General features: G+C 42.9%; 1 protein-coding gene and 1 long non-coding RNA gene across 3 annotated transcripts in view; one reads left to right on the top strand and one right to left on the bottom strand.

Moving 5' to 3' along the window:
- Positions 1-6,301, bottom strand: part of LOC134737863 (uncharacterized) — a 39,933-nt gene extending 33,632 nt beyond the window's left edge. Inside the window, exons 1-3 of the long non-coding RNA XR_010123260.1 lie at positions 6,174-6,301; positions 3,686-5,247; positions 2,804-2,853 (exon numbers count right to left, since the gene is read on the bottom strand). This is a non-coding gene — a long non-coding RNA (uncharacterized LOC134737863). The remainder of the gene's footprint in view (positions 1-2,803; positions 2,854-3,685; positions 5,248-6,173) is intronic.
- The window catches only part of PPP1CB (protein phosphatase 1 catalytic subunit beta), a 50,333-nt gene continuing 43,269 nt past the window's right edge, over positions 6,156-13,219 (top strand). The window contains exons 1-2 of one of the 2 annotated variants that reach the window (XM_054474875.2): positions 6,156-6,699; positions 6,917-7,055. In XM_054474875.2, the coding sequence (XP_054330850.1) occupies positions 7,004-7,055 (52 nt within the window). In that variant the 5' untranslated portion in view covers positions 6,156-6,699; positions 6,917-7,003. The remainder of the gene's footprint in view (positions 6,700-6,916; positions 7,056-13,219) is intronic. The other variant, XM_063649423.1, reaches the window with a different exon arrangement.

The following is a 13,219-nucleotide window of genomic DNA, read 5'->3' as shown; positions in this document are numbered from 1 at the left end:
AATTGGACTGACCTAGTGCCTAAAGACAAGTCAAAGCCTCTGAGTCCTGATTCATTCCCACATCTATAAAAGGGAAACTACTTACTTCACAGGATTTTCTGAGGGATTAATTGTGATCATGTCAGTAAAAATTCCCAGCACATGATACACTTATGAACCTCCAGCCAGGAACCTTTCTGACAAAGGAGCAATGCCTGTCACCTGGGCATGGGGACACAGGATCTCCCAGCCAGGTTGGGCTCTGTCTTAATAGGAATGTCACTACTAGAAGTACCTAAATGTTCCTAGAGCTTGGGATCACTCAATCACAGTCTCTGGGTGGTTTGTTAAAACCTGGACTGGACTATGAGGGGCGAGAGCAACCTCTTTTTAGCAACAATAAAGTTATTCTTTGAGCTGACTGCACTGTTAAAACACACAGGGGCAAAACAGAAAAATGCTGTGCTCATTGCTGAGCAGGTTGCCCTGAAAAGCAGAGAATGAAAAATAGGAATAAGGGTGGGCATGGGGACCCTGGGTTCTAGGGTGCTCTTGTGCAGGAAGGAGAGGGGACAAAAAGAGTAGGCTCTTGCACAGTATGAAGGCTTTCGAGTAAAAATCTGAAGGATATGGAGAGATTGAGATTCAAGTCCTAGTTTTGCTAGTAAATCAATGCAATTTAACTTTGTTTTTGTTTTCTAGAGACAGGTATTGCTCTGTCACCCAGGCTGGAGTACAGTGGCATGATCATAGCTCAACAGATCCTCAACCTCATATGCTCAAGGGATCCTTCTGCCTCAGTCTCCAGAGTAGCTAGGACTACAGGTGCACACCACAGGGACTGGCCAAGTTTGAATTTTTTTAGTAGAGATGAAGTCTTGCTATGTTGCCCAGACTGGTCTCGAACTCCTGGGCTCACGCAAGTCTTCTGCCTCGGCTTCCCAAAGTGCTGGGATTACAGGCATGAGTCACCAAGCCCAGCCATAATTTAACCTTTCTAGATCACAACTTCCTCAATCGCAAAGTGAGATTAAAAGTAATTGTATCTTTTTTTAAAAAAAGTTCCCAGCACAATATATTCACTCCCTTTCTTCCTTCTGCCTTCACATTCCCTATCCTTTGGTTTGGGAGCCAGCTCCTTCCTGGCAACCAAACCCCAAGATGTCATGAACTATGCTCAGCCCACCATGCTCTGCCCCCACTCCCCCCCGCCCCCAAAGGATTCAAAGGTATCAGAGCATCCCTTGCCCTCCATGCTGCCAGCCCAGCCTTTGTCTCCCATATAGGGTCCAGGTCTGTCTGTAAATTGGAACTAGAATTGTCTTCACGCCTATTGCTCAGGGTAGTAGAAAACACTGAGAGATGTTTTCTGCCATGCCAAATAGGAATCCTCAATAGATATTCCCCATAAACTCTGTTATAATTGGTGGCTAGAGTCCATATTGCCATGGACACTCTTCTATAGTTACATTAAGGACTAAATTGATTTTGCAGACTGATCTGAGAGTTTAACCACCATTTGTACCACAGTCTCTGTGGGAAAATATATTCCATGTTCCAAACAATTGACCCTTTGGAGTTGGTCCAGTTCCTGAGCTGGGGACGGCATGTACAATATCATGTTACATTTTGGGCTTTATTTGTATGTCTTAGAATCAGAGACTTGTTTGAGCTGGAAGAAGCTTTGGAGATCATTTATTAATGGGCACATTTTGTAGGTAATGAATCCAAGGTTCAGAAAGGTAGAATTGTCTAAGGTTATTCAGCTGCTTTGTTCTCCCACCTCCAAGCCAATGCTTTTCCCACTACCCAAGTCATTTTGTGGTCATTTTCCCACATACTCATTAAACAACTTGAAAGTTGGGAAGTCATGCCTTCTTCAACACAGACTCAAACTCACTAAGTGTTTCATAAATACTTAATTGGTTCATTATTCTTTTTGCTTCAGAAGTCCATTCACTGTAAGGTTTTCTTAAATAACAAGTACTATAGAGCATTTCAATTAAGAACTTATTATGATAGACCGGATTTGGTTTAAATCAAGATTTAAATAATAATTAATAAATATTCTATTTAATCAGTGTTTCCTATATAAAAGACCTATTGGTGTTGGATGTAACTCTGATGAATATATTTCACAGCTCACAAATAGTTTGGCTTTAGTTTTAACAGACATATGCTATTAATTTTAATGCGGTCTTATATATTATGAGAAGCTACTCATTGTATAACTACATAGAAAAAGTAATGCTTTCCTTGTCTTATCTACCAAAACCCAATTGAAACAGAGACATAAAAACCAGTTAGGGCCAGGTGCGGTGGCTCATGCCTGTAATCCCAGCACTTTGGGAGGCCGAGGTGGGACGATTGCTTGAGCCCAGGAGTTCGAGACTAGCCTGACACAGCGAGACCCTGTGTCTACTAAAAATAAAAAAAATAGCCAGGCATGGTGGCACATGCCTATGGTCTCAGCTACTAGGGAGGCTGAGGCAGAAGGATTGCTTGAGCCTGAAACGTCAAAGCTGCAGTTAGCTGTGAATGAGCCACTGTATTCCAGCCTGAGTGAGGCTCTGTCTCAAAAAAAAGAGAAAAAATTAAGCTATTTAGCGGTAAACCTCCAACTGAAAAGGTGAATTATATGTGATTTGGATATACTACCGGAGACACAGAGCAACAAGAAACAAAACATTTACAGTACACTGTTTCATTTGAAACAAATATTCACATATTGTACACTTTCCCTCACCAAAGAGTTATTTCCTGGTATCCGTTTCTGTGAGCAGGATGGGGGCGGGGGGAAGCAATAAAAGAGCAACATTCTTACCTGTGTAGATGACTTGCTTTTATTGTAACAAAGGCAACTGGCCCTGTAATCTAATTACAAGAAAAAAAGGTCACAGATAAACTATTCAACAATTAGTCATTACTTTTGGTAGCTGTTCACCTAGCTTTAATTGCCTTATAGTTAACAGTTCTAAATAGCCAGTTAACTCCTTCAATTACGAGACATTTATTTTTCAATCACTTTATCTTGAAAGACATGGATATACTATGGAGATAGCTTAAGACAAACTGAGAGAGAGAGAAGAGAGAGTTGGTTGGGGCCACAGGGGAGGTTACTGACCAAGGGCAGGGAAGGAGGCATTTATTTATATTTGCCTTATAATTCTGGGGGGCTAAATTGGCTGAGGACATGCCTTATGGCTTAGCTATAATTTTGGCTATTTTCATATGTATAATGAAATGAAACCAAAACTAAATCTTAAGAACAAATCTTGGCCCTGCCTGGCTGTACCACCTAGGCCTGGCTCTGTATTGAGAGGGGTGGCCTCCTAATGACGCATATATGTCTTTGTCTGGTTTTTCAATTTTCTTGAATTGAGCTGACTATAAAAGCTTAACGCATGCGATATAAAGAATGGCTGCCCTCCAGATACAACTAGTAAAATTTAAACTTACCGCTACTTGAGACTTATTAAACACTTGATTGAGAAGAATCATATTCATGGAAGGACAGCCCAATGAATGTTGATTGATTCATTTAAAAGTCATCTTGGATTAAGCCAGGGCAGCAAAAAACTATATATCACCCCCTCCACATTTTGCTACCTAAACTTACTCACTTTCACACAGATTGGTTACTGGCTAATACTGAGAGGCATATAAGAAAAACATCCCTATGAAAGTCTTTGCTGTGTTTACTAACCGGAGTCACCAGGCTGCTGTTTACTGTGTTCCAAAATGCCTTCTCTAAGGACAATCCATAGAGACAGCTCTCTGGTCTCAACACAGAGATGGTTGGGTTCCTCTGAGCACTGGTTTGCCTTTATCTGATAGGCACAGACATTACCTATTAGTAAAAATAAAATAATAATTTTATTAAGACCCCTAAATCATGATGCCCAAACCCCCTGCAATCAGGAAGTCTAGATAAATAACAGGAGTTTCCCTTCATAGACATTTCTGGAATTACCCAAGGATATTAACATGCATGACCCAGATGCCTCCCTAAGCCTTATGGTGTGCTGGCAAATGTTTAACAACCATTATTCAGAAATAAGACAGGAAAACTGCCATCTGACTGATAAGATTATAGGTGATTTTTATATTTTTTTCTTCATTTTCCCAACTTCCTTCAGTAAACACATTGTACTCTGAAGGGGCTGAGGGTGATGGCTAATACTTGGGATTATGGTGAGCTGCCCTAGAAACTATCGGGTTATTAAGTAACAATATTTGTACCAGTTTCACTTCAAAATCTGAAGCATTCTGAACTCTTAATTATTTTGGAGGGATATCCCACAAAAAAGTTGGCTGGGCCCCTAGTGATAAAGCTCTTTCTTACAGTGGCCCATTCCTGCCCAAGACTCCAGGCACTGGAAAACCTGGTGGCGGTGGATAAGGTAACATCCGCAGGCAAGTACTCAGAACCACTCTCCTATCTCCTACCTCTTCTTCTCACGACCTCCAAAACTCTGCTGAGACCGGCCTCCCTCTGCCTCACTTGTGGTGATTTTCTCTCGGATGCTCGCTTTCTCTCTGCGCAATCTTTCCTTTGGGTGTCCCTTGTCCTTTAAACATGTCTGCATATACTTGAACTCTAATTGTGGACAGGGTTCGAAGTTATTTTTCATGGGATTCATGGGCCCCATGAAAATTAGAAGCTAAGTAGGCACCTAAGTAGGAGCGTTTACGTGCTCCCAGGCATTCTGTTACACTTAAAGAGGCTCATGGAAGAGATGTGGGCAAGTGGCGTAACTCTACAAGCTGCTATATTCAAGTCCTAGTTCCAGCTTAGCCAAAACACCTACTCCACTTGCAACTGATCTTTTTCTTGGTTGCTAGAAAACTGAGAGTCATATGTGTGGCCTACCTCCAGCAAACCAATAGGACCTTACACCATGCATTTTGCATACAAAACTGCTGGCTTAATCTTATCTTTCACACTCACGGTTTTCTTTTGTCCTATTTTTCTCTGTACTTATTTTAAATTTACCCTGCTGTACACATTTATGTAAACTACGTTAAATCCTTTCCTCTGGAATAAAGTAGGGTGTAAATAAATTTAACAAAACAACAAAGAGTGATGATGAGCCAGGTCTTCACTCCTGAAGGCCTCAAAACGAACTGGCAGTGATCTGTGAAAACTACAGAGAACTGCCAATTCATCTCCACAGATTACTGCAGAGTCTGTGAAAACGACTCCAGCCAGGACCACCATTATAGCTTGCTGCCTGTTGTGTTCACAATCGATGCACAAACTCAATCCTGAAATGGAGAGAAAAACGGGAAAAAAGGCATTAGGAAATCCTAGTTCTATGTCATCTGGACATCAGAAAGCACTTGGTTGGACAAAGCTTTTTCTCCCCCACAGCACATGCCTGTTTCAGCATCTCAGCCCACATTCACGGAGAGGGAGAATATAGCAATTGTTAAGAATGCAGGCTCTAGCACTACATGCCTGTGTTTGAATCCCAACTCTGCTGCTTATTTGTGTGATTTGGGCTAGGTTTTTTAACCGTCTGTGCCTCGGTGAATCCCATCTACAAAGTAGAGATAATAATACTACCTACCCCACAGGGCAGTTGCAAGGATTAAATGAGGTAACGCGGATGTAACATTTAAAACAGTGGCAGAGTACATACAGGGATCTGAACAAATGTTAGCTACTATTAGTGATATGCGAGTGGGGGAAGCACACTGCCTTGGACTTGAGGCAATATCAAGTCTGAGTTTCTGGAAAAACACTTGTGGAATAAGTACGGGCTGGCCACCTCCTGAAACAGGACAAAAGATCTGGCTTGCCTAGATCCTTAGCCTGACTGCTTCTCCTCTTTCCTTTCTAGAGGCAGTATTACGTGATGGAAATACTTGGTGGGTGCTGTGGGCACAAAGATAAGTTAGTGTGTTTTTATCCCCTAGGAGCTGAGTCGAGAGTAGGAGAAAAATGCATAAATAATTACCAGGTAGGATGATTAAGCAATATACTGGAGGCAGCAACAGAAACACACCGTGGAAAAAAGATACCCACGGCGTGGATGGAGATATGAGATGTGTGAAAGCGCTAGACACAGGCAGCCATCTGCACCCATGTAAAATTGTATTATTGCTGACTCCTACAGGGCCCACTTTAACGCTTCTTTCAACCAGAATCCCTGCGGAACTAATTTTGTAGAACCGCCGGGGATAAAGACCTTTATTTGCAATGTCGAATTCCAGCAGAGTAACCCCTTCTTGCTTTCCACACGCGCAAACCCAGGTTCCAAACGCTGCAGTTCGCGTTTCCCGGCTAACGGAAAAAACACGAGGAGCTGTTTGCACATCTAGGGGATGAAGCCAAGAAACGGAAAGCTAGGCCGAAAGGGCGCAACCACCACGTCTGGAAGAGGCCAGTTAAGTAGAGAAAGGGGAAGGTCAGCCCTGCCCCAGCGCGCTCTGCGTAACCGGGACTTCCTCCGCGCGGCAAAGCCGGGGAACCTCCCTGGCGCCTGCGCCACCGCGGCGAGACTCGGCGCCGTGGACGTGGAGAGAGGGCGACGCACCTGCGCGAAGACGGCAGCGGGCGAAGCCGCTCCAGTGCGGTTGCGCGGCGGCCCAAGCGTCGAGGGGAGCCTCGGCGGGGAGCGCGCCGCGCGCCTGCGCGGAGAGCTGCGTGATGCGGCGGCGCGCAAGGGACGTGTGGAGTGAGTGGCGCTGCGGGTGGGGCCGTCGGCGGCGCTGGTGAGCTTTGCGGAGCTGGGCGGTGCCGAGGAGGAGGAGGTGGCGGCCTGGGTCTGACGCGGCCCTGTTCGAGGGGGCCTCTCTTGTTTATTTATTTATTTTCCGTGGGTGCCTCCGAGTGTGCGCGCGCTCTCGCTACCCAGCGGGGAGGGGGTGGGGGGAGGGCCCGGGAAAAGGGGGAGTTGGAGCCGGGGTCGAAACGCCGCGTGACTTGTAGGTGAGAGAACGCCGAGCCGTCGCCGCAGCCTCCGCCGCCGAGAAGCCCTTGTTCCCGCTGCTGGGAAGGAGAGTCTGTGCCGACAAGATGGCGGACGGGGAGCTGAACGTGGACAGCCTCATCACCCGGCTGCTGGAGGGTGAGTGCGCGCCTGGCCGCGGGACGGAGGGAGGTCAGGCACCGCCGCCGACCCCTGCGTCCGTCTCTGCCGCCGGACCGCGAGGGGACCCCTTTCTCGCCCCGAGACGAGTCTCTGGGAGCGCGGCGCGGCGGACGAACCGAGGAGGGGCGAGGAGGCTCTGGGCGCGGGGGAGCGGCCTCTGGGAGCGCGGTCAGGGGAGATCGCGGGAGAGGGGGCCGTTCCCGCGGACCCTCGGGGGCCAGGCCCGCCGGCCGAAGGCTGTGCGGAGCGGGTCTGCGGGAGACAGCCTTTCGGAAAGGCCGCCGGGCTCCGCGCGCCGTCGTGCTCGCCTCCGGTGACCCCTCCGAGGAGGGGGAGAGGATGCCTGCCACCGGGCTTTGTGTGTCCGTGGAATTACTGTTTCTTCTCTGTTCTCTTTGTGCGTTGCCCTTGGCTGCCTCCGATTGTCGTTCCGGGAGTGAATTTTACGTATATATATAAAAACCTGTCCTTAATAGGACTGCTTCGTCTGCTCTGCATTTTTACACAATGCTATAGAATGGATTCGTCTTAAAGAGAGGATAAAATTAGCGGGAATTAATCTACCGTTTGTTACTTGGCCTAAAAAAATTGTAAGACAAAATATTTGATCAGGTTGAAGATGCACGTAAGAAATGTGATGTATGTAGATGGGTTTGCTGAAGGGATTGGCTTTTGCGTTTGATTTGAGCAGAGCTTAATTTCTGCACAAACTTAGTGAAAATCTATTTTTAAAGCCTGTCTTGTATTCGAAAGGTATTTGCAAGTCTACACAGCATTTGAACTTTCCGGGCCCAGGTGTCCTTATTGAATAGTTTTATGTTGGTGGGAAGGCAAGGGGGGAAAACGAAGAGGTGGACTAGCCGGGAGTTAAATGTATTGATTCATTGCAGGATATTATTCAAAGTTAAATGCAGTTTTCTGCCAAACAGTCCGTCTACCGTAAAGTTTTCGTCATCAATAATTGTTTTGTGAGTGTGTAGAAAAGCCTTTAATCCTTTTTAAACAATTTAGAGGCCTCTTTGTTAGCCGCCGTCCAACGATTGCATATGTACTGTTTGCTTTCAAATTACTTTAAGATAATTGCTAGAGTGAAGCAATATGTACTTATATTTCGAAAATCATCAAAGAATATTGTAATGGGGGAGGGGTAATTCCTTTTTCAACGAATGTGTCGGTATCTCAAACCCAAGTTCTGTGAGTACCTGTTCTGTAACTAAATACTGTATATTTGCTCCAGATGTGAAAGCCATCCAGCAGTCTTAAGACTGAATAGGAAGCAAAAGTTTTACCAGGAACTCTTATTTACCTTTTCCTTTATTATTAAGTTATTCCTGGGAGGCCCCCTGGTGCCTGCAGTCAGTGTTCACTACCTAAGACTGTTTCAGATGTGAACATCTTGCTGGGTCTTTGAGAAATTTGCTTTGAAAATAATTGTATTTTGTAACTGTTTTATGAGGGAAATACAGTTAATTTAAAAATGTGTATGTGTATGTCTTGTTTACATTTGGGAAAGTAGAGGCCTAGTCCTTTTTTTTTTTTTTTGAGACGGAATCTCACTCTGTCACCCAGGCTGGAGTGCAATGGCACGGTCTCAGCTCACTGCAACCTCCGCCTCCCGGGTTCGAGCGATTCTTCCGCCTCAGCCTCCTGAGTAGCTGGGATTACAGGCACCCTGCCATCATGCCCGGCTGATTTTTTTTGTATTTTTGTAGAGACGGAGGTTTCACCATCTTAGCCTGGCTGGTCTTGAGCTCCTGACCTCGTGATCCACCCGCTTCAGCCTCCCAAAGTGCTGGGATTACAGGCGTGAGCCATCGCGCCCGGCATATTTTTATATATTTTAAACTTTGCTTGTAAATTTAAATATTTTAAAAATATGTTTGTATCTCAACTTATTTATATTTTATTTCATTTTCCATATATTTTGTAGGCATAAAACAGATTTCTGTTTTAAAATGTTTGTATCCTTTTAAATTAGACGCACCTTTATATGATTACAGGTACTTTAACTTCACGAGTGGGTTGTGCAAGGTTACTGGAAAAGACACTGGGGGAAAAATAGTCTAAGTGATTCCATTTGTTTTTGTGAATTCAAATTAAATATTTGGTTTTGTACAATCTGTTTTCCTTTTTTTTGGGGGGGGGGGTGGGTAAGAATTGTAGTCCAGACACATTTCTCTCTTAATTTAGCGAGCGTTAACAAGTTGACCTCCTCCTTGCCAGGCACCAGCAATCCTAAGATAAGACACAGTCTCTTCACTCAAGGAGCTCCCAGTCTAAACAAGTGTCTTTCAGGCTTTTTCAGCCTCCTCTCTGTCCTATGTTCAGCACACATTCTGTCAGTAGGTTTCAGTACTTCTTCATCCTACAGAAGCATATTTAGTTTGACAGTGCCTCCAAGGGATTCTTAAGTATTCTAGATTTTTCAGCTCCTTCCCAGATCTAGACCTGTTGAAAGACTTGTCCAGAGCAGACTTGAATTTTCTAGTAAATAATTATTTTTAATCTTCAAAGAAAATTTTGTCCACCTGGATTTTCAATGATATTAGATGCTAGTTAATGATATTTTGTAAAGCTGCCTAGCAAGAATAACTATGGTTAGTGTTTTTAGTGTCAAATGAACGTGTAAGTAAAAATTTGGCAAGAATTTATCTGCATTAGGGGAAAACATTCAGCAGGACCTGATCTCATTTTAAAATGCTGATTGTAGCCCCACAACATATTCCTGATTGTTTTTTCTTTTTTACTGTATTAAATCGCCGATCAGCTATACACACTTCTGGTGACTATATTTTATGAGTTGCTTTTTGTTTTTCTTTTTTAGGTGGGCGTATTATTGATAAGTTTTTTTTTTGTTTTTTTTTTTAAGTTGTTTTTTTGAGACGGAGTTTTGCGCTTGTCACCCAGGCTGGAGTGCTGTGGGGTGATCTTGGCTCACTGCAACCTCTGCCCCCGCAGGTCCAAGCGATTATTCTGCCTCAGCCTCCCAAGTAGCTGAGACTACAGTCGTGTGCCACCACGCCCCGTCTAATTTTGTATTTTTAGTAGTTTCACCATGTTGGCCTGGCTGGTCTTGAACTTTCCGTCCTCAAGTGATCCGCCCGCCTCAGCCTCCCAGAGTGCTGAGATTACAGGCATGTGCCACCCCGCCCGACCTTGATATGATATTTTCAAAGAGTCCTTTAGGTCATTTTAATACATACATGCCATTTAGTGTAAAACAGAAATATTGATTTTATTATTTGGATGGTGCATATTCTTTCGGTATGTTTTCTTGGATTAACTTTTGCTTAGAACTAAAAACCAAAGACTTCTACTTTATCCCCTGTAGTGACCCTATTGGCCACATTCTTGTGGCTTACCATAGTGTTTTGATCATTTAAATTGAAGCTAGTTTGTATGAGTATTCTGGAAAATCCGGTAAAAAGCTTCTTTCTTAAATGAGTGGTTCTCAAAGAGGGGTGGGAAATGGGAGTATAGCAGAATCATCTGGGGAACTTCATTCATACTATAAGTGCTAAGTCTATTTTGGAGGAAGTGAAGTGGAATGAGTAGAATCTAATGCATTTGGGAGGAGGTTAGTATGGAAAACTGCTGCTGGGTGAATAAGAGTGCCAGCTCTGTTCCCAACCACAGTCTTGATCCAGGTATTTAAAAACTGAGATGTGCCAGTTGATATAGTATGTCTATTATGTATCATATATGTGATAATATGAAACTGTTTAGAATTTGCTCTTTCCTGATTATGAAAGGGCAGCATTCTTTCAAGAAGTCCCCTGTAATTCCACAATCCAGAGATAACTGTTGTTGAAATTTTGATATATTTTTGTTTAAAGATACTTCACATACTTTGTAAAATTCACATGCTTTACATCATTAGAATATTCTTTACATAGCTTTATGAGTTAATTTTTCATGTAGTATTACATCATGAATATTTTCCCTTGTCATTGAAATGTCTTCAAAAATACCCAAAAGCGATTTGCTGTGTGATAGAAAAGTTTTTCTTAAAGTATTTTTTTAACATATTACCACGAAGCTGAACTTGACTATTACAATATGAGTTATAGAATATTAGCACTGTCTAAAGTTCCATAGCAAAATGTGATTGTGTTACATTTTTGGCCCACTTACAGTTTTATGAAAATCTTGGGATGTGTTTGTACCTGTTTTGTTTTTTAAATTCATTTTTCATTTAACTTTAACCTGTCAGATGTCTGAATTTGTGACACTGCTTGTGATCTTTTAGTGTGTATCTCCCTTTTCTTTCTTGTGAAACAGGTATAGTACTCTTAAGATTTAGTTAGGCTGACAGACTACACTTTTAACTTTTCCTTTTCAAGACAGGCTGGAATGCAGTGGCTTGATCATGGCTTACTGCAGCCTCGACTTCCTGGTCTCAATCAATCCTTCTGCCTCAACCTCCCTAGTGGATGGGACCACAGGCACATGACACCTTGGCTAGCTAATTTTTTTATTTTGGTAGAGACGGTGTCTCCCTATGTTGGTTGCCCAGTCTGGTCTTGAACCCCTGTGCTCAAGCAATCCTCCAGCCTTGGCTTCCCAAAGTGTTGGGATTACAGGTGCGAGGTGCTGCGCCCAGCCTATAGTGTCCTTTTGAAGGTTAAAAAAATAAATGAATGGATTTGAAAAGTGAAATCGATTAATGAAAGCATATTAAAGCCCTCCATTTTAAAATGACAGCTTTATCCAGATATAATTCACATACCATACAGTTTGCCTATTTAGAGTATACGATTTTTAGTATACTATAGAGTTGTGCAGCCATCACCACAGTGAACTGTATAACATTTTCATACACACATACCCCCCAAAAAACCCTGTTCCCGGTAGCAGACACCCCATTTCTCTCCATTCCTTCCTGGCCCCCACTAATCTACTTTTTTTTGTCTCTTAGATTTACCTATTCTGGACGTTTCATACCAATGAAATCATACAGTATGTTGTCTTTTGTGACTGGTTTCTTTTAATGTTTTTAACATTCATCTTTGTTGTAATATGTATCAGTACTTTATTCCTTTTATGGCTGAATAATATTCCATTGTATGTATACACCATATTTTTAATTCATTCATCAGTTGATGGACATTTTGTTTTCTTTTGGCTATTGTGAATACTTGTAGTGCTGCTGTCAACATTTGTGTACAAGTTTTTTTTGTGGGCGTATACTTTCAATTCCCTTGGGTATGTAGCTGGGAGTGAGATTTCTAGGTCATGTGGTAACCGTATGTTTAACTTTTTGATGAACTGCCAGGTTGTTTAAGGCCTCTTTACCGATTAAATTGTTTTAATTCTGACCCAGCAATCTAAAGGTTAGGCAGTTGGAAAGAAGTGTCAGTTGTTCCTGACAACCTCCACTTCTGTAGGGAAAGTGTTTTGTGTGGATCCGCAGCTAGACTTGTTAGAAAAAAGAGCATGTTGGGGAATGGGGGAGATCACCCGAGGAATATTTTATCTCCTTGATTCTTCTGGATGAGATACTAGAGGAGACATAAGGTCGTGGCATATGTTTTAACTGATTCAGAGATTAGGTGTTTGTTTTCTCTGAATTAGTTCAGCAAGTAAGGGAAACTGACAGTTTGAAGAAGTTGCCCAGAGGTGTTTTTATTTTGCTATCTGAATGCAGACCTGGAGCTTTTCTGGTAAATATCTAAATCCAAGATGAAGATTCATTGGGATTTAATACATTATTTAAATTGAGTCTAGAGACAAAGCCATATTAAGAGTCAGGATTCGTGGGAAAGATAGTTGCATCTAGTAGGTCTTTTTCTTCCTTATTGTCCACGTTTATTACTTTTAAAAGAGTATACATTCCAATGCCATGCATTTTTAACTTTTTTTAAATTAATTTATTTTTTTTGGAGGCAGGGTCTGGTTCTGTCACCTGGTTGGAGTGCAGTGGCATGAACATGGCTCACTGCAGCCTCAACCTTCTGGGCTCAAGTGATCCTTCTACCTCAGCCTCACAAGTAGCTGGGACCACAGGCATGCACCACTAATTAAAAAAAATTGGTAGACACAGAATCTTACTTTGTTGCCCAGGCTAGTCTCAAAGTTCTGGGATTACAGGCACCCAGCCCCATTTTCAAACATTTCTAACAGGTAAAATAATACAGGTA

The sequence above is a fragment of the Pongo pygmaeus genome, chromosome 12 (assembly GCF_028885625.2).
Source record: "Pongo pygmaeus isolate AG05252 chromosome 12, NHGRI_mPonPyg2-v2.0_pri, whole genome shotgun sequence".
NCBI lineage: Eukaryota > Metazoa > Chordata > Mammalia > Primates > Hominidae > Pongo > Pongo pygmaeus.
This window is presented reverse-complemented; position numbering and strand designations above follow the sequence as displayed.